We start from the raw sequence: 20,100 nt of genomic DNA, 5'->3' as shown, positions 1-20,100 counted from the left end.
TCTTCTCTTCAATAATGTTTACACGATTAACATTAATCAACATTATTCTGAATAATCACATTCACCAAATTGAACAAATCAAGAACTCAAATACAAATTGACCAACAATCACACTTTTAAAACTAAAATCATAATCAAACTCAATTAATGACATCAACATATCAATTAATAGCAGAGCAAATCCTCCTAATGTGGCCAGCATTGCCAGTCAAAACACCAATTTTCCCCATCTTCACCATTGATTCAGCAAAATCCTTGAAGAAACTTGAACTCCCTGCTGAGGTAGAATGTTGTTGCAAATATGCATTTGTCTCATTGTTGTTTAGTAGAGCTGCATCGGTCTCGAAAAGCCCTCTCCTATTCTTCACTATCGTGAAATAATCGATGTCGAACTCGTGGGAGCTCCCGGGGTCCATTTGGATAATGGACGTCTGGTCTCCGGTGGGGCATCTCCTTTTCAAAGCGGCCACGTAGTTTGGGTCCATGCTAGGGTCCGCGTCGTTTCTTCCCGTGAAATTGTATATACGGCCGGCGATGCTCGAGCAATGGGAGATTCCGATTGTGTGCCCTCCTATAGAAGATTGGTAACTATTAGGAATTTTCTGAATCAATCTATGCATATTATATTCGCCCCGTCATTAAATGCCTTTTTTTGTCACTCACATTTAATTATAAAATTAATACTATATAAAAGTGTGACACGGGTCTCATATCATACTCTTGTTTTACAAAATTTGGTTTGAGTATTGTATTCCTATCATGCATTTGATATGAGAATAATTTGTGCAATACAAAATATACAACATTAACCTATTCTTACATGCAAGTTAATGTAAATTTACAAAGTTTAATTATACCTATTATATCTTTACATATTTAATTATGAAGACAATAGAGTCACCTATATATACGTTTCTATGTTTGATATTTAAAAAAAATAATATCTAAAATTAATTTTAAGTACATGGTCTTGTTTTTTGAAAGCATGGTATATACAAGTAAATAATATTATACTTTTTTACCTGATAAAACAACAAGATCCTTCACATTCAAACCCTTTGAAGCAAATGAAGCAATCAATTGAGTAATATTGAAATTTGGAGGTGGTAAATTAGCAAAAGCCCCATTAGAAGTCGACACATTTCCATCTCTTCGACCCAAGGGAACTGACCAAAATGGTCCCTTAATCTGTAAAACAAATTTAAATTTACTATGATTATAATATAAATGACTCCAATAGTGCTTTGTGTGTTACTAATTTTATTAAAATTACTAGTAATTACTTGTGAAACTGCATCTCTAGCGACTAGAGCCAAAATATCAGCACAAGAAACTGTTAGAGGGCAATGTTTTTCCACGTCCGCTTTCACTGCATCGACTACTTGGAACCCTCGAAGGCTAAGGTTCGGAAAAGCATCCCTTTCTGCTGTGTTGTTCGAAGTTGAGTTCAATAGTATGGATCCATCACACCCCTGTTCAGAACAATGATGTAAGAAAATGGGGTTTCACCCTTTGATAATAGTCGAGTACTACGAGAGAGTGTGTTCTGAGTAGCTCGATTTAGATGGCGCGACTTGAGAAAATTAAAGCATATAGTATAATGTAACTTTCTAAGAAAATGGGTTTTCATCCTTTGACCTAATAGTCACAATCTGACTTATGCCAGTCAGTGACTGAGCCAGACATTTCACGTAGGGGACCAAAAAATTATTCATTCAATGTATAGAAATCTAACTTATCACTATAATTGATGATATATAGAAGTTTGAGTACAAGAAATAAGGATAAAATGACTACGTACCTCGACAAAGCAGTCGTGAAAGTGCATTCTCAAGAGCGCAGGCGCAAGCGACGGTGCACGAGAAATGAACCTCGCAGTTGTCTGATTAACGATGCTTTCTAGCTTAGGGCATGTATTGGAGTAGAAATTGGCTTTGAGCCTTTGTGCATTAGCCTCGTCAAGAGAAATGAAGGCTAAAACGCAAAGCAAAATAAGCTTTGAAATTGCCATTATGTGAAATTCTTGCTCTTAATTGATGTTTAATTTGAAAATAGTGATGTGTATGGAGCTCTTTATATAGTGCCATTTTGTGATGAACGAATTGTAATAGTAGAGTAAAGAATGCATGTATTGTAGTATGAAATTAAAAGGTAGGGCTTGACTTTTAAGAATTTAATTCCTTTTTCCTTTGGTGCAATTATTGTAATGCTTGGTTGGATGTTTGTAATTTATAAACATGCAAAAGACAGAGTGTTTAATCATTGAATTGTTAGTGTTGTTTTGACTTCGGTACCTGCGCGTATGTTGTCGTTTGATGATAATTTGACTTTGTCTTTTCATAATTCATATACAAAGTGAATGATATTATATAGTTTATATGTGAGAAGTAAATTTATGAATTAATTTAGCCATTTATATTTGAAAAGAAACTATATACTGTATATAGTTTATTTAAATAGATCGTTTCATGGATTTGGAATTAATATGTAGTAGTACCGTACTGCTTTCTATGTCCCTGAAAAGTACTCCCCCTGTCTATGAAATATTGTCCAAGTTTGACTCGGTACGGGTTTTAAGAAATGTAAAGAAATTGAGTTGAAAAAATTAGTGAAATAAGGATCTCATATTTATATATTGGTTTTATAATAGAATGTGGGTGTAAAAAGTTAGTGGAAAGTGGGGACCATTTACCAAAAATAGAATAAAAAAAAAGTGGATAACTTTTCACGTACGGACCAAAATGGTAAAACTGGACAACATTTCACGGACGGAGGGAGTATGAACTATTTTCTTTTTAGTCCGTTCCTGAAAAGTATGAACTGTTTCCTTTTTAGTCCGTCTCTGAAAGGTATAAACTTTTTAATTTTAGAAACTTTCTTTTGTCTAATGAGGTGTGACTCATTTTCCACTAAAAATACTTAAAAAAAATTCTTTTTTATCTACTGCATCAATAAATATATGGAGTAGTTAAATTTGTAATAATTTTTCACACACGATGCTCCACGAAACCCGTTCAATATCTTTTTCGATATCAGCACGTTGGATTTTATTATTTTATCATTTTACAGAAAAACGATTACTTTGAAACTATGTCAAATCAGTTATCCAATCATATGTTTAGAACATTGGTAATCTTTTCTTTCTCCATGTATTAAGCAAGCAAATCAATATTTAAATCTCTCTTGAAGCTGGAAACCGTAACACCAAAGTTACATAGGAAAATTTTGCTTGCGGGAATGAATTTTTCATTTGATGGTGAAGTTTAGCTAGCTGTCACATATATTAAATAAAATTAACGTTTTAAATAACAACTAGCATTAATTTGCATGTTCTTGGGGGTAATAAATTAATAAAGACAATGAATCGCAATAGTCTTCTAACAGATATATAACGATATTAATTATATGTTACATTACTTCTCTATAAAATTTAATCAAAATGTTTGTGTCAAATTTTAGTGAATATATTTATTTAGTAACTTGTTAATTTGCAAATGACGCTTTTACTTAATTAGGTGTCGAATATATAATGATTAATTATGGAACCAATTTGTGTTGAAATAATTACTATGATATCATATATATCAAATTTAATATTTTCATTTGTTGAATTACTATAGAGCCAGTTTGTATTAATTAAGAAAGAATGAGATGGAAGAGAGTCGGGAGAAAACAAGAAACGAGACCGAAAGGAGCCCAGTAAATAAATTTATTTGATTTAATATAATACGAGGTTGTTTCGCTACGTGCAATGCGACGTTGCTTTGATTAACGTTCGTTAATGTCACGTAAGCAAATTATCAAGCTACGTCAGCATCAAAATTGAGACAAATAAGAAATAAAAACCCTTTGACACAGTGATACAACACATATGGAGTACTAATAATTGGATCAGACCGATCCACTTTATTAAATTAAAGCAATAATATATGTTAGTACAAAATAATCCAAAAGCAGGTAGATCTAGAGCAAGTAAAGTACCCGAGTAGGTATATTTGCATAATTATCTAATTAATCTAATTAAATAATTAAGATATAGTACGTTTTTAATCTAATTTTAATTTCATATATAACCAAGATGATAACATAAGGTAATTATTTCAATCTATGTACAAAAGCATCTATTGTAATTCTTATTTGATGACTTTTTACAATGAATGATCTTTAATTTGCTGAATGAGTGTAGCATTGGAGTTTTTATCTTGGTATTAATCATGTTTTTTTGTGTATGCGCTAATGCTTTGTTATACATATATATACTAATGCTTGTTTATGTTAATACTTTTTTGTGTATGTAGTGTATTAGTACAATAGTAAATCATAGTAGGGTATAAAATTTTAAGGTCTAGAGTAGTGTTAAGTTAATATGATATGAATATTATTTTTTATTTTATTAAGAAATGAAGTTTTAGAAGACAATTTATACTATGTGTTTCAATAGTAATATTGGATTGAGATATAATTATCCATTGGAATTTGGAAGTAGAAGAAAGATTATCAAATAAAATAAATTTTTGTCGTGAGCAATTATATAAACATTAATTCCGACAAATTCAACGCCATATATTCTGTGAAATAATGGGCCATTCAATCCCATGTTACGACCTACGATGTGACACAACACAACATAATTAATTAACTAATCTTCCAATTTTTATGGGAGAGGTAACCAATTGATCATTACAAAATTACATAACAATTTTTAAATGGGAGAGGTATAATTTTGGTTCACCACCAAGAATATGGCTCCTAAATAAAAATCAATATTTCATGGGATTCTCTAATTTTCTTGCATAAAATAATTAAAAAATTAAAAGTTTACACACCATTTACTGAATATTTCAAGTGAGAAATCAACAAGCTAATTTGACTTTCAAACGCCATATTTTTAATTACATGTCAAAATTGTAACCTTTTGAAGAGTTTGAAGTTTTCTAAACTAAGCAATAATCTAAAATAATTTTTTAATTTCCAGCCCAATGAGTGGATCTTGCAGTTAAACTCTCCGGCCCAATAAAATTTTTACAATGGAAACAAAAATAAAGTAATGGGCCGTACTATAAAAAGGAAGGGCTTGCTATAATGTTTAAATTTGGATATTTTAATATTGCATTTCCCAATAAAAGTCATGATTATATACACTATTTCAAGCGTCAACTCAAACAACGATACTGTTAGAATTAACTAAGGTTGCGTCAAGTTTATATGTTGGAATTTAATTCTCTTGTTAGAGATTATATATGTATAGACACAGAGAATACATTTATTATGATTGTTTCTATTCGTTAATAACTTATGATTATAAATAATTACAGCGGAAAGCATGGGGCTGCGGATAATTATAATAAATATATATTGACAATCAATAATGTAAATCAAGACAAAATAAATAAAAAAAAGTGTTTTCCTCGATATGATAAAAAGGCGATTATAAGACCATCCACAACGCGTCTCGCGCCGGGCTCGCGTCTCGTCTCGGAGAGACGAGACCCCCGCGAGACGCATTGCAGCGCCCATCTCGTCTCCAGCTCGCGACCGTCTCGTCGCGTAGCTCGTCTCGGAGAGACACGAGACGAGCTGTCTCGCCACGCGCCCGAGACACGTGGCACGTCCCCATGCGTGCGTGACGCCCACTCGCTGGCCCGCGAGTGGGCGTCGTCACTGATGACGCAATAATTCATTTTTTTAAAAAAAAAATCGATTTTTAATAAAAAAATTTTTTTTCAAACGGTAATATTACCGTTAAATATTTATTTTCATTTTTTAAATTTTTAATTTTTTACTCTATAAATAATTCTATTCCATACTCATTTCAAACACAAACACACATCTATTCCTCTCAAATCCTCTCTATCACTCCAATTTCCATCTTCAATCAACTCAAACAAATGGATCCTTTTGAGCAAATGCGCCAATTAATGGAACAATCACTCGAAGAAGATCGACGACGAGAGGCGGAGGAAGCCGCACCACCCCCACGACGCTCCCGGAAGTACATCAATCGGAACCGGGAGGAAGCCGCCGCACGGTTAGTACGCGACTACTTCGTTTTTATTTTTTTAGAATTTTAATTATGTCTTCGTTTTTTTTAATGTTAAGTTGTAATATTGTTTTAATTTTAATAAAGTGTGTTTGTTTAAATTGAATTGGGTTTTAAAAAAAATTATAAATTAAATTGAATGAATAGTAATTAAGAGACGGTATAGAGACGGTTAAGAGACGGAGCGTTGCAGGTTCCGTCTCTTAGTTAAGAGATGGAGGAAAAAAGGACAGTGGGGCCCTCAAATAGTGCTCAAATAGTAGTTAAGAGACGGTTTAAGAGACGGTATAGAGACAGCGTTGTGGATGGCCTAATCCTCATGCTTTGATTTATGAACCATACCAATTACTCGTAGCAGTGTTTTGAGCCTTTTGTTTTCGTCAATTTATAATTTTTTATTATCTCTCCAAATTTATTCCATACCTCAATCCTTCTCCTACAACCTTCATAAATCATAGGAGTTGTTTGTATGCATATTCAAAATAATATTTGCCTATTAGACACAAGACATATATGCATATAGAGGTATAAATGATTTCCACCATTAATAATATGAAGAAATGTTAAACTATTTAATTTGGTACTAGTTCATATTATTAGAGAAATATTATGTTATAACATCTTATATAAGCATTATTCACGAGTATTGTTTTCGTTTAGGTGATTAGGTCACGTTGATATTAGTTTTTTATTTTATCCATTCTACTTAATTATAATATGTTAACAATGATTATTAGTTATTAATTTGTTAAATAACATAAAAATCAAAGTTCTGTTTAACTCAATAATAATTTATACTAACTCCATTCTTTCCATAAAGTCACATCTTACCCTTTTAGCATCCTACAATAATAATCATATTTTTTTTTTATCATAAATGATAAGTAGACCTCATATTCCATCAATTTATTCAACTCACATTTTATTAAGTATAAAACTAATACATATAAATGGGACTCATAGTTCACTAATTTATTCAACCTTCTTTTCTTTATATTTTTAAAAATTCGTGTCCACATCATAAATCACCTTTAATTTGACATATGCCATATAAAATTATTTAAATTGAGAAAGTAGTTTTAAGATAGTATTTTACAAGAGAATAGATATACTCAAATTTCAACGGTCTTAAAAAATAAATTGTCGTCATCAATAATTCAAAATATGTACTCCATCTCAATAATTAATGAGCTATACTTCAACACAAAATAGCTCTGAAATTAATACAAACCATGAAATTGATTGAAACCCAATTTAATCCTTATTATATTATCTGTACACAATCAATAATAACACATTTACGATTAATTCTTTTCAATTAATCTTTGTAAGGACGTGCATGTGTTGCCTCAATTTCTCCCTCTCCAGTCTCGTTCTTTTTATAAATATGTTTTCTTATCAACTAATTAATTAAGTCTAATTAAATTTAATTAATTAGTACAATGTGCATGCGTGCATGCAAATATATACTCCCTCCGTCCTACATAATTTGACCCAGTTTTCTATTTTGGCCCGTCCCACATAATTTGACCCATTTTACTTTTATCATTTTTGGTAGTGGACCCCACATTCCACTAACACATTCCTACTCACATTTAATTATAAAACTAATATATAAAAGTGAGACCCACCTTCCACTAACTTTTTCAACTCACTTTTCATTATATTTCTTAAAACCCGTGCCCGATCAAAGTGCCCCAAATTATGTGGGACGGAGGGAGTATATATATTCAGTGAGATGGAGATGAAGTGTAGGGGTGACACGTAAGCCTGATTTCGGCCTATGTGTCGAACCGGGAGCATATCCACGTGGCCAGAAGCCATTGTGCAAAGCCACTTTCAATATTTATCCGTTTAACTCTTTTCACAATAGTAATCTTCACGTCGACTTGAATCTTACTCAGCTTCAACATTTGACTCAATCTTTGTTCCTTCACTTTTGTTCTTACTCAGAAATTTAGTTTTTCCACAAATTATGCTCACAAAAATAGATTTTTGAAACTAGATAGCATTTTATTGATGAAATCAAGCCATTGGAAAAATGTTGACAAGAAAAACAAAATGAAATTAAACATAATTTGAAAATAATTTTTGAAAAAATGCCGAAAGTTGTAAACATTTAAATGTTGAAAAAATGCTGAAATATATACATATATTTATTTATAATACACTTTACTCATAAAAAAGTACTAGTAAATAAATAATCAAAGTGCTATGAAACCGACTGCAACCGTCAGCTGCAAATTTGGACTGCAAAATGTGGAGCAAACAACAGAATCGCAGCCAGAAACCAGCAAACCCATTAATGGAGAATTAACAATTGATCTCTCAATTTTTCTTGGTTTCTGCAATTTCCCTTATCCTCTCCACCGCTTATAAATACCGCCATTTCCCTCACCATTTCTCATCAATTCCTTCATTCACTTAAACTGTATATCGATTTTTAAAATACCAAAAAAGCAAAAAGAATTCAATTCAGAGTTCTATCATGGCTGCATCTTCTTTCTCAGTCCCTTCAATGGTGAGATTTCCATTTCAATTTCCCCAATTTCTTCCTACATTTCTGGAAAAAAGCTTTGTTAATTTTTAATTTCTATGCTAATTGACAGATCATGGAAGAGGAAGGGAGATTCGAAACGGAAGTTGCGGAGGTGCAATCGTGGTGGAACTCGGAGCGGTTCAGGCTCACGCGCCGCCCTTACTCCGCCCGCGACGTGGTGGCGCTCCGCGGCCACCTCCGCCAAAGCTACGCCTCGAACGAGCTCGCGAAGAAGCTATGGCGAACCCTCAAAACGCACCAGGCCAACGGCACCGCCTCTAGAACCTTCGGCTCACTTGACCCTGTTCAGGTAACTGAGCATCGCACTGATACTAGTTTTATTAAATAAAAAAAATATTAATAAAGCGTCTTATTAACTGAGTTGTGCTTTTATTTAGGTGACAATGATGGCCAAGCACCTCGACACGATCTACGTGTCGGGGTGGCAGTGCTCGTCCACGCACACGAGCACGAACGAGCCCGGGCCCGACCTCGCGGACTACCCGTACGACACGGTCCCGAACAAGGTCGAGCATCTGTTCTTCGCGCAGCAGTACCATGACCGGAAGCAGCGCGAGGCCCGGATGAACATGAGCCGCGAGGAGCGGGCCCGGACCCCGTTCATCGACTACCTAAAGCCGATCATCGCGGACGGGGACACCGGGTTCGGCGGCGCCACCGCGACCGTCAAGCTGTGCAAGCTATTCGTCGAGCGTGGCGCGGCCGGGGTGCACATCGAGGACCAGTCTTCGGTGACGAAGAAGTGCGGCCACATGGCCGGGAAGGTGCTGGTGGCGGTGAGCGAGCATATTAACCGGCTCGTGGCGGCACGGCTGCAGTTCGACGTGATGGGTGTGGAGACGGTGCTCGTGGCCCGGACGGATGCCGTGGCGGCCACGTTGATCCAGACCAATGTGGACACGAGGGACCATCAGTTTATCTTGGGGGTGACCAACCCGGCCCTCCGGGGGAAGGCGCTGGCGACGATTATGCTGGAGACGTTGGAGGCCAGGAAAACCGGGCCGGAGCTGCAGACGATTGAGGATAACTGGCTGGCGATGGCGAACCTGAAGACGTTTTCCGACTGCGTTGTGGATGCGATTAATGGAATGAATATCGGCGAGGCAGAGAAGCAGAGGAAATTGAATGAGTGGATGAACCACTCGAGTTATGATAAGTGCATCTCCAATGAGCAGGGTCGCGAAATCGCGGCCAGGCTTGGCTTGGGGAATCTTTTCTGGGACTGGGACCTGCCCAGGACCAGAGAAGGATTTTATAGGTAAAGGAAAAAAAAGAATCTTTACAATTTCCAATAAAAACAATTTTTTTAGAACTTGCCATGCTACGTGTCAACAGGTTTAAGGGATCGGTCCATGCGGCCATTGTCCGTGGATGGGCCTTTGCCCATCACGCGGACGTCATTTGGATGGAGACATCCAGTCCTGATATGATTGAGTGCACGGAATTTTCGCGTGGTGTGAAGGCGTTGCGGCCAGAGACAATGTTGGCCTACAATCTGTCTCCGTCTTTCAATTGGGACGCGTCGGGGATGACGGACGAGCAAATGGTGGACTTCATCCCGAAAATCGCCAAGCTAGGGTATTGCTGGCAGTTCATCACTCTGGCCGGATTCCACGCCAATGCCCTGATCATCGACACCTTCGCTAAGGATTTCGCCCACAGGGGAATGCTGGCCTACGTCGAGAAAATACAGAGAGAGGAGAGGAAGCATGGCGTCGACACCTTGGCTCATCAGAAGTGGTCCGGTGCAAACTACTACGATAGGGTGCTCCGGACCGTGCAGGGAGGGATTACCTCGACCGCGGCCATGGGAAAAGGCAAATTATACATCCATTCTTATCGTTTTATAATTCGTTTAGCGAATGTTATGTGGTTGATGTTCTAAATTTTGTTTGCGCGAATCTTGTAGGAGTGACGGAGGAGCAGTTCCAGGAGACGTGGACTAGGTCCGGGGCGACCAGTGTTGCGACTGATGGCAGTGTCGTAATAGCAAAATCGAGGATGTAGGGACGTGGAAGGACTATATATATATATTGGATGATAATATTTGTATTATCAACATATTCCATAAGGGAAAATAGATGTTGATTTCCTTTCTTAATCTATATATGGTTCTTCTTGTGTTCTTGCATTGTAAGCTCAAATTCTTCTAATATATTAATTTCTCGATATTCGATATTTTGCTAAAAAGAATTAAAATAGAAATGATTTGTGACAATAGTCTAAATCCAAATCTGGTTAAATTATTGAGAGAAATAGACTTGTTTCAACGTAAGTGTAGGATCTGAGATTTTTTTTTTAATTTCAGCATAAGTTTAGAATCAAAGCAATCACACGAATCCAAACCGCCGAGATGGCGAAATCGAGCGCCGACGACGACGAGCTCCGCCGCGCCTGCGAGAATGCGATCGACAACACCAAGCAGAAGATTGTGCTGTCGATGAGGGTGGCCAAGACAACCGGCGTGTGGAATAAAGCCGGCAAATTGGGGCGCGGCAGCGCCATGGCCAAGCCTCGCGTTCTCGCAATTTCAGGTGAATTTGTAATCTGAGGCTCTGTTTTCGTGAATGATCACGTGAAACGCGAGGACGTGGATGATTTGGCATTATTTGCTTGAGCAATTTGATGATTTTGTGTTCCTGAATTGAGCTTGGAAATTGATCAATCTGTATTTGTGGGTTTCATTTGCTCAATTTTGAAGATCCTCTGTTTTGAAACAACTAGTTTCAACTTTCAATGGTGTTAAAATGTGTTCAAGCAATCATGTAGTGCAAAATACATAGGACCGGTCGAGACTGAGCCCGCCGGGCTTATTCCTAAAAATCTATCGGGCCGCGAATAATGGAATCCAACTAGGCCTAAAAATTATTATACAGAGTGCACTCTTTTTTGGAATTGGACTGGGCTGGCCCGAACTGAACAGGCTTCTGAGAAGCCCGGCCCGGCCAAAAAAGAGGTTGGATCGGGCTGGTTTTGCTAGCTCTAGTTATGCATTGCTAACACCTCCTCTCATGATTGGCTGCAGTGACGACGAAAGGTAAAAGGACGAAAGCATTTCTCCGGGTCCTGAAATATTCTAATGGAGGTGTTCTTGAGGTACGAATGTAGTGTTCAGCTAAGCTGCGAAGGCTTCCTTCCATTGAGACCTGTGCACTAGTTTAGGTGAACGGGCTTGATTATTATAGTAGCTTGATATGTCATTGGATTATGTGGTCGAATATAATGACACTTGTCTTAGAAGATATATAGATACTGATAATAGAAGCTACACCTATGAACATTGATAATACATCACAGGGAAGCAAATGATACCGTGTAGCGAGATTTAAGGATTCTTTTTAAGGTTTTTTGAAGTTCATATTGGTAAGCTTATACTAAGATGTTTATCCACATATGTAGCCTGACAAATTGTACAAGTTGAAGCATCTTTCGAAAGTGGAAGTTGTATCCAATGACCCCAGTGGATGTACTTTCATACTGGTAACTCATTTCTATCTTTTTTCGTTTATCGCCTTATATGTCTTGTAACAATCAAGACAGTTTCTTACATTTTATGCATGATGTTTTTATGAAGGGTTTTGATAACCTTAAAAATCAAAGTATTGCCCCACCTCAGTGGATGATGCGCAATGTTGATGACAGGTATGCTGTGAGTTTTCTCTAAGATTATTTCCTAATCTATCATCTTTCTAAGATGATGATTTTGTGTTGTAGGAATCGTATTCTGCTTTCCATTTTAAATATCTGCAGGGATTCGGGTGATCTTCCTAAAGTTGTTGGCATAGACATTGTAGAGATGGCTCTTTGGGCTAAGGTGCATTTGTCATATGCTCCGTTTATCTCTGCACCTTCACTTTCTATAAGAGTTTCTAAAAGAGTCTTCTTAATTCAAGAATAATGTATTAATGATTTTAAATTTGCATTTTTAAAGATATGTCTAGTGTCAACTGGTACTGTGTTTGTTCTTAACTTTTACCTCTTATGCCTGTTGCCATCTGTTCATAATCTTAATTTGGCAGTTTCTTTTGTCCACAACAATATTAATTTTTGAATATTTTATATCTTCTATAGCAAAACACTCAAGTAATTCCTAAGCCACAGCAGACAACCTTTCAAGAAGGGTTTACTCCAGTTGGCATCACAGAAACTGACATGCAAGTGACAGTCGAAAAGGAACTAGTGTCTCAAGCTGAAGAAGAGGACATGGAAGCTCTCCTAGATACGTATGTGCTTTTATTTCGAAAAAAATATTCTCTCTTTTGCTGTTTTTATAAAATCTATTCAATTGTTTGTGAATATCCACCACAGCAAAGTTTTGGAAAGTCATAGTAAGAGAAGGTTACAGTGTGAATCGGTTTTTATGAATGTTGTTCATGAGTCAACTTGAAATCTCAAAAATGACCAAAATTTCCTCAAAGCATGTTCACAATCAGCAGGTTCAAGCTCAAAGATATGTCAGATGTAGCTCATTTATATATTTCATAAAAGTAATTCATGCTGAGTTGTTGTGAATCTGTGCAATTTTGCTTCCTACACTAATGAATCATCCCCATATTTCTGTGGATCAGCTTTTGTCATATTTCTGTTTTGTAGTTGCATACCAATTTGTATTCATTTATAAGCCCCATATTTCTTAACTTGGTGATATTGTTACTGAGAATTGGACAAAACTGCAGTTACGTCATGGATATTGGTGAAGCAGACGCGTTTTCTGAACGGTTGAAGCGAGAGCTTCAAGCTTTAGAAGCTGCAAATGTTCACGCAATCATGGAGAACGAGACTTTGATACATCAGGTAGTTCTTTTTTTCTTTTACCTTTTTTATCTCATGCCTGCAAACATTTGTGAACTATTTTTTTGACAGATGGGTTAATATATCTGTACTATGTAGTGATCCAATTTGCCATTTCTACAGGTACTGCATGGGATTGATGTAGCTAGTACCTGTGTCGAGGATATGGATGAATGGCTATGCATGTTTAATATAAAACTAAGGCACATGAGAGAGGACATTGAGTCGGTATAGATCTCTAGACACTTAAGTTTGATTTCTTCTTACCAACAAGCTATCAATCATTCTTCAATTAATAACCATCCTTGGTGGCCTTGGTGCAGATTGAAGCGGGTAATAACAGGCTCGAAATGCAGTCAATGAATAATAATTCCTTAGTTGAGGAACTTGACAAGCTTCTCGCTAAACTGCGTATGCCTCCTGAGGTCTTCCCATTTCTTTATGTACTTTTGTGAAAGAAACTTTATGCTTATGTTATATGGCATATTTGTCTAAGCTTTGGTTTTTAATTTGGTTTTCTCCACTTAAATGCAGTATGCAGCTTGTCTTATGGGAGGTTCATTTGACGAATCAAGCATGTTTGACAACATGGAATCGTGTGAGTGGCTAGGAAGTGCTTTATCGTCTCTCGAAGAGCCCAACTTGGATCCTTGCTTTGCAAAAATGAGAGCTGTATGTAGCCCATCTGCCTTGCTTCTTCATCTATGCTTTTTTATTGATAAATTTTTTTTACAAACACAGTTATAGTCTGATCCAATTTCTTATTTGTGAAATTGGGAAAAAATCTTTATAGGTTAAAGAGAAACATTCAGAACTCGAAAATATGAAAAGCACATATGCTCGAAGAGCATGTGAATTCTTGAAGAAATATTTTACGGGTTTGGTGGATTTCATGTTAAATGATAAGACCTATTTCTCTCAGGTACTGCTATGAAGAATTCTTTCTAGTTGACAGTGATTTGGCAGTGGTAACATATTAATCATACTCTTCATATTTTGGTGTTTATAGGTTGGGCAACTGAAGAAGCCCGATCATGCAGATCTGCGTTACAAAAGTAGGACATATGCTCGCCTTTTGCAACACCTGAAGGTGAAATGATAAGTAATGGAAACAAACTTCTCTGACGTTGTGTAGTCTTTTTGCTTCAGTATTTCTGATATCTGTTATTTCTCTCTTGTAAAGCATAGAGTCTTGACAAAAATTTCTTGGTCCCTTTACGGAGAGCATACTGCAGCTCGATGAATATGCTTCTAAAGCGGGAGGTGAGAAAATTTGACAAACTACTTAGCAATATGCCTTTGTATATAGAAATGTGCAACCAATGTTTAAAACAACATGAAAAATAGGTTTCACATCTCCATGACAGGCTCGTGAGTTTGCAATCGAGCTTCGCGCTAGTGTATTATTACCGAGGAACCCAATTGTATGGCTAGATGGTGCTTTAAGTGCTAATCAAAGTACTTATGAAGACACTTCTACTATATCTGAAGTCTATACATTAATGCTCACAGTTTTCATCCCGTGTCTTGCCGATGAGGTTACCATCAAACTGTCTCGTCTTCATGATTTCTGATTTCTTGTCCTTACCTCACAAGTTGCCTGTTCACATGAATCTCTCAGTGTTCCTTCTTTGCACAATTCATGTGCTTCGAACTCCCACCTCCTGCTCCTGCTCCTGCTCCTGCTCCTGCAGAAGATGATAATAACAGTAATAATGATGCCGTTGACAAGGGAAATGCGGGTAAAGACGAATCAGTTGACTTTTAGCGCACTTCAGCTGATTGAACACAGCTATCACATTGGTTTTACAGGTAAGCCAACATTGGATATGGGGGCGTTGAATGAATGTCTTCAGGAGTTGCTCGATGGTTTGCAGGTATATTGGATTCGAGTCCCGCACTGCAATTTGTTCGTATACTAATATATCACCAATATACATGTTATCAATGCCTTTTGTGTTAACCATTTTTAGGAAGAGTTCTTTGGTCTGATTGACTGGGCTTATAAGATCGATCCTCTTCGTTGTATATCTATGCACGGGACTACTGAACGTTATCTTTCTGATAAGAAATTCGATCAATCAGGGTTTGTGCATATGTTACTTGACGACATGGAAAGCAGAATCGGTATGCTATTTAGTCGTGTAAGTATCAGATCAATCAACTCACATTCTAATGAATTGTTTGGAGCGCTGGTTTGATGGTGTTGTTTATTCGCAGTTTGTTGATGATATTTGCCGCCAAATTGAAAAAAATGAGAAGAATCTTCGACAGGTCGGAGTGCTGTCATATATACCAAGGTAAAGCCAACTTATAATGTACATATTGCTTAATGAAATGATCTCACTTCAGTAACTTAATTGGTTCATTCTAAAAATTTGATGCTATATATTTGAAGGTGTGTCCAAAATAAATAAATGCCATTTATGAATTGAGGAATTTCCTCATCGAATTACAGTGATTTCGTCTGTTCTTGTAATCAAATTTATTGGATCTAGCTTGTGGATAGGTTTGCTGTTCTTGCCACTCGTATGGAGCAGTACGTCCAAGGGCAATCGAGGGATTTGGTTGATCAGGCTTACACAAAACTCGTGCGTGGTTGATCAGACAATGCATTTGTTTTCGTTTCTGGTCTTCTTTGAGATGATTAAATAACATCAATTGCAGGTCACTATAATGTTCGTGACGTTGGATAAAATTTCTCAAGGGGATGCAAAATACACAGACGTCTTGCTCTTAGAAAATTATGCAGCTTTTCAAAACAGGTACCATCAGCTTCATTTTTTTTTGGTTTGTGACTCTTGTTTTATTTTCCATTCCTCGCCGAATAAACAGTGTTTATGAACTGGCCAACATCGTTCCCACTCTAGCGAAATTCTACCACCAAGCAAGTGAAGCTTACGAACTAGCTTGTACACGCTTTATAACTACAATCATATACTATGTAAGTGCTCTCTCCCACATTTCACATCACTTTCTTCATGAATTTCATTTACATTACTTTCTAAAATGCAGCAATTCGAAAAGCTCTTCAATTTTGCGCGTAAAGTAGAGGATTTGATCACCTCAATCAACCCAGAAGAGGTAAAAACAGATCAGCATAAGCTCTGTTGTTGTGTATATATATATATATATATATATATGTTTCTTGATCTAAAAGTTGGATACAAATAACAGATACCTTTCCAACTTGGGGTGTCGAAATCTGACCTCCGGAAGGTCATAAGATCAAATTTATCCGGGGTATGTCGAGCTGCTAACCTATTCCCCGGGCATGGTCGATATTTTCTGAGAACATTTCGTGTTTGTAGGTTGACAAGTCGGTCGCTGCAATGTACAAGAAAATGCAGAAGAATCTGACCTCCTCTGAGGAATTGTTGCCTTCATTATGGGACAAGTGCAAGGTTTATATAGTAATTTACACAAATTTGGAAACATAGATTTTGTTCTTTAAAATACAAAATTCTGAATTGAACACTAATTGATGGTGTTGAATTATTGCAGACTGAGTTTCTTGATAAATACACTGTGTTTGCTCAGTTAGTAGCAAAGGTATATCCAGCTGAGAATGTTCCAGGTGTACCAGAAATGAGAGACATATTGGCTTCCATGTAGTGAATATTATTATTATTATTTATTTTTAATTTATGTGTAGTCTCTTTGATTTTAAAGTTTCATTTATTCATTAATTTCATTAGTTTTGTTGAAATATATGCATAGACTAATCTCAGATTGTGTCTGTAGACAATCTTAAGTTTATACAAGTACCCAGTTTTAACCTAAATTATAGTAACATGAACTTGATTTTAATAAATCAAAGTAGAGGGATTCAATATCTTCTTACTATATGTCATTGGCTTCTATAGGATTAGGATGCCACCTAAATTTCTTACAGCAAATTACTTGAAAAGTAATGAAGTATTGTCATAATTTTGTCCATTTCATAACTTTGAAAATTAGCCAGAAAAATAATGAAGTTTGAATTTATTCACAATTATTACAATGATTTTTATTGGTGAAATAATATCAGTTTTGACCGTTTAGAAATAATAGGTTGACGTTATTGCCACTTAGTTAAACAATGTCATTTACATAAAGAAAATGATTAAAAAAAACATCAAGAATATGTTCGTATTTGACATGGTAGTGGCTTGATATTTTTTTTCTTAGGATAATTGCAAACAAATCCAAACTACGTAGGCAGCCAGATTTTTTCACAGGGTAATAATTCCGAACAAATCTAAACTCCGTGATTTTTCAGTATGATTTTTAAAATTGCTAATAAAACAAAATTAACCAAATTTTATGATTTTTTCAACAACCAGCCAAAATTTTAGTAGCATTCTCCTTCACATTTTTAAGTTGGGTTGATTACTTATTTTATGTGAACTACTCGAATGTTTAAATTTCCAGAACTGAACTCATCTTTTTTTAAAAAAAAAGCAAAAATAAAAAAAAAATTGTGAATTAATTGTGTGTGAGAGAGAGAGATCTAAAAAGTTGGCAACTTGATTAAGTAAGAGTCATAACCAACTTGAAATATAATTTCTGAAAATGGTGGGAACAAAGTCAAGATTTATTTGAAAAAAATTACTACTATATCAGAAAAACAAAATCTTAAGTCTAAGCAAGTGTCCTATAGAACTTGATGAATTGGAGAACTGCAAAATCAAGAATCAAGAAAGAATTTGTTTTCACAATGCAGTTGTCAGTACTAAACTCTCAACCATCTGCTCATCAAAGAGTACACAATTTCCATTTCAAGCCCTCTTTTTCCGCAAAAGCGGCCGTCTCCCGATTGTAACGCTCTTCTCCAAGTAACCGAACAAACCACGCAACACGGCTAAAACTGCAAAACCCAAGAATGGGTAGTACAGGTTTAAGAGCTTATCAGATGCTCGGTTGGACTGTTTCAGCTCGGCTAGTATTGCAACCTGAAATCAAGTAATGTTCGGTTCAGAGACGAGCATGAATTCCATTGCACTGAAACGTATATACACACACACACACATGATCATGATAAGAGTAAATGCAAGTTCAATCAAGATTCAATTTTTATGATCATAAAGAGGAAGAAGAATAAGAATAAGAAGAATAAGATGTTCAATATGTACAATCAAGTTTCTTTTCTATTATCTTGTTTCCTTACTACTTTCACTAAACACACACATGATCAAACGCAGTTCAATAAAGATTCAATTTTTATGATCGTGAGAGAGGCCGAAGAAGAAGATTAAGACAAGATTAAGATATTGAATATGTCCAATAAGTTTGTTTTCAATTGTAAGGAAACAATCTTCTTTACTAACTACTTTCACCAATATATCGAAATTATACTCATCTCATGGCAACATCAACTAACACACTATACATATGAGAAAGCTCATCGGACGATTGACGGTTGTAATTTGAAAGCTGGCAATATGAAAATAGCTCTTAAAGGTTTCATTTGACATAAAAATGCTTCAATAATTTGACTATACATCGAAAGAAACATGAAGTTTGGGACCATTTTTCCCTTCTAAAATTTTAAGATGTTTCTAATCATATGCAAGATCAACATTAAACTCAAATTTAGGGAAAGTGACTGAATAGCTAAAGCTCCACATCATAAACAAAGTCGTAGCAAATAAATAAGTTCACCAATTTTCTCATATCATAACAAATACCAACAAGAAACAGAAAACAGAAACACAGCTCATCCATTCAAGCCAACACAATAAGTAGATGTTTAGCACAGCTGAACAGTGGAGCCAATAACCACATACGGATCAAACAAGCAATTTTCATTTTATCTGACAATTTTCGGTGATTACTAAACCCAGATCAGGGCAAGAACTGCTTCTTAATCATCAAGATTCAAGACGCAATCACACTAGCAAACAACCTAAAGCAAGTCATTTCATTCATATGCCTCAAAAGTTCCTACATTCACATATAATGATATAATCACCACCCAAAGTGATTGATTCCTTGATCAATGCTATAGGAAAAGTGTAATAATCATCTCAATCTAAGTAAATGAAACCACAAAAAGTCAATCTTCGTGCATATTTCCGAGATCAAACAATAATTCTAAAAACAAAACTTCTCCTTTTCTTCATCTCAGCAAATCCATCAATAGAATAAGCACATTGTAATAATCATCTCAATCTAAGAAAATGAAACTGCAAAAATTTAATCTTGGTGCATATTTCATGGATCCAACAATAATTCCAAACACACAAGATAACATATTTTTCAAACACCCAAAAAATTGTTTACCATGGAAGTCAAAGTGGAAGCGCCATACAACAAACAGGTGGTGCTCAGCCACGATCTCCCAGCTGCAATGGCGTAGAGAGAAGCGACAGCGAGGGGCCACTGGAAAACGAGCTCCAGCCAAACAATCCCGACGAAGAAATGCGGCTTTTCGGAGACCAAATAGTCGCCGTAGTTTTGCGTGTACCAGCTCTTGAGCTCCAAGAGGAACGGCGGAAAGAGGTGCTGCGGGAGGCAGGTCTGGGCGTCGAGGAGCGGCGCTGCGACGGCGATCATGAGGAAGAACACGAAGAGCACAATGTCGACTAGATTGCAGAGGACGCCCATCTCCAAAAAGATGGAGTTTTTAAGTGAGAAAATTGTGGGTTGTGAATTTGTCTGCGTTTCTTGATCGACGGTGTAATTTATGCAAAGGGGATCTCAGAGCATCCGCAAACAATAGCGGACG

The 20,100-nt window shown here is 36.3% G+C and overlaps 4 protein-coding genes across 4 annotated transcripts; 2 read left to right on the top strand and 2 right to left on the bottom strand.

Moving 5' to 3' along the window:
- Positions 1-161: 161 nt before the first annotated feature.
- Positions 162-2,011, bottom strand: LOC121755169 (peroxidase 27-like). The gene is made up of 4 exons (XM_042150457.1): positions 1,802-2,011; positions 1,284-1,472; positions 1,023-1,188; positions 162-571 (listed from the first exon to the last, which is right to left on the bottom strand). Exons 1-4 carry the CDS (start codon positions 2,009-2,011, stop codon positions 162-164), a joined length of 975 nt encoding a protein of 324 aa, XP_042006391.1.
- Positions 2,012-8,299: 6,288 nt separating this feature from the next.
- Positions 8,300-10,781, top strand: LOC121754167 (isocitrate lyase). Its single transcript, XM_042149516.1, has 5 exons — positions 8,300-8,561; positions 8,650-8,889; positions 8,978-9,858; positions 9,936-10,417; positions 10,510-10,781. Exons 1-5 carry the CDS (start codon positions 8,529-8,531, stop codon positions 10,605-10,607), a joined length of 1,734 nt encoding a protein of 577 aa, XP_042005450.1. The 5' UTR covers positions 8,300-8,528; the 3' UTR covers positions 10,608-10,781.
- A 140-nt stretch (positions 10,782-10,921) lies between these two features.
- LOC121753884 (exocyst complex component SEC3A-like) lies at positions 10,922-17,100 on the top strand. The gene is made up of 25 exons (XM_042149165.1): positions 10,922-11,134; positions 11,626-11,696; positions 12,000-12,080; positions 12,175-12,242; positions 12,315-12,414; positions 12,672-12,823; positions 13,277-13,394; positions 13,515-13,619; positions 13,715-13,816; positions 13,926-14,063; positions 14,185-14,313; positions 14,401-14,481; positions 14,580-14,654; positions 14,759-14,929; positions 15,013-15,133; positions 15,204-15,268; positions 15,365-15,535; positions 15,612-15,691; positions 15,901-15,982; positions 16,059-16,156; positions 16,227-16,335; positions 16,407-16,475; positions 16,569-16,634; positions 16,703-16,795; positions 16,896-17,100. Exons 1-25 carry the CDS (start codon positions 10,954-10,956, stop codon positions 17,004-17,006), a joined length of 2,637 nt encoding a protein of 878 aa, XP_042005099.1. The 5' UTR covers positions 10,922-10,953; the 3' UTR covers positions 17,007-17,100.
- Positions 17,101-17,917: 817 nt separating this feature from the next.
- LOC121754259 (sigma intracellular receptor 2-like) lies at positions 17,918-20,056 on the bottom strand. Its single transcript, XM_042149631.1, has 2 exons — positions 19,656-20,056; positions 17,918-18,325 (listed from the first exon to the last, which is right to left on the bottom strand). Exons 1-2 carry the CDS (start codon positions 19,977-19,979, stop codon positions 18,152-18,154), a joined length of 498 nt encoding a protein of 165 aa, XP_042005565.1. The 5' UTR covers positions 19,980-20,056; the 3' UTR covers positions 17,918-18,151.
- Between the last annotated feature and the right edge of the window lie 44 nt (positions 20,057-20,100).

This window comes from Salvia splendens, chromosome 11 (assembly GCF_004379255.2).
Source record: "Salvia splendens isolate huo1 chromosome 11, SspV2, whole genome shotgun sequence".
Lineage (NCBI taxonomy): Eukaryota > Viridiplantae > Streptophyta > Magnoliopsida > Lamiales > Lamiaceae > Salvia > Salvia splendens.
The sequence above is the reverse complement of the archived record's forward strand: the minus strand, read 5'-3'. Positions and strand labels throughout refer to the sequence as shown.

Bases quoted from the DNA above. Each gene is read 5' to 3' on its own strand.
- LOC121755169 (XM_042150457.1), bottom strand. From the start codon at position 2,011: ATGGCAATTTCAAAGCTTATTTTGCTTTGCGTTTTAGCCTTCATTTCT. The intron at 1,473-1,801 runs GTACGTAGTCAT...TGTTCTGAACAG, and splicing joins TTCACGACTGCTTTGTCGAG to GGGTGTGATGGATCCATACT. The intron at 1,189-1,283 runs GTAATTACTAGT...TTTGTTTTACAG, and splicing joins CTAGAGATGCAGTTTCACAA to ATTAAGGGACCATTTTGGTC.
- LOC121754167 (XM_042149516.1), top strand. From the start codon at position 8,529: ATGGCTGCATCTTCTTTCTCAGTCCCTTCAATG. The intron at 8,562-8,649 runs GTGAGATTTCCA...GCTAATTGACAG, and splicing joins CTTTCTCAGTCCCTTCAATG to ATCATGGAAGAGGAAGGGAG. The intron at 9,859-9,935 runs GTAAAGGAAAAA...ACGTGTCAACAG, and splicing joins ACCAGAGAAGGATTTTATAG to GTTTAAGGGATCGGTCCATG.
- LOC121753884 (XM_042149165.1), top strand. From the start codon at position 10,954: ATGGCGAAATCGAGCGCCGACGACGACGAGCTCCGCCGCGCCTGCGAG. The intron at 14,064-14,184 runs GTATGTAGCCCA...AAATCTTTATAG, and splicing joins GCTTTGCAAAAATGAGAGCT to GTTAAAGAGAAACATTCAGA. The intron at 16,157-16,226 runs GTACCATCAGCT...CCGAATAAACAG, and splicing joins TATGCAGCTTTTCAAAACAG to TGTTTATGAACTGGCCAACA.
- LOC121754259 (XM_042149631.1), bottom strand. From the start codon at position 19,979: ATGGGCGTCCTCTGCAATCTAGTCGACATTGTGCTCTTCGTGTTCTTC. The intron at 18,326-19,655 runs GTAAACAATTTT...ACTTGATTTCAG, and splicing joins CTTCCACTTTGACTTCCATG to GTTGCAATACTAGCCGAGCT.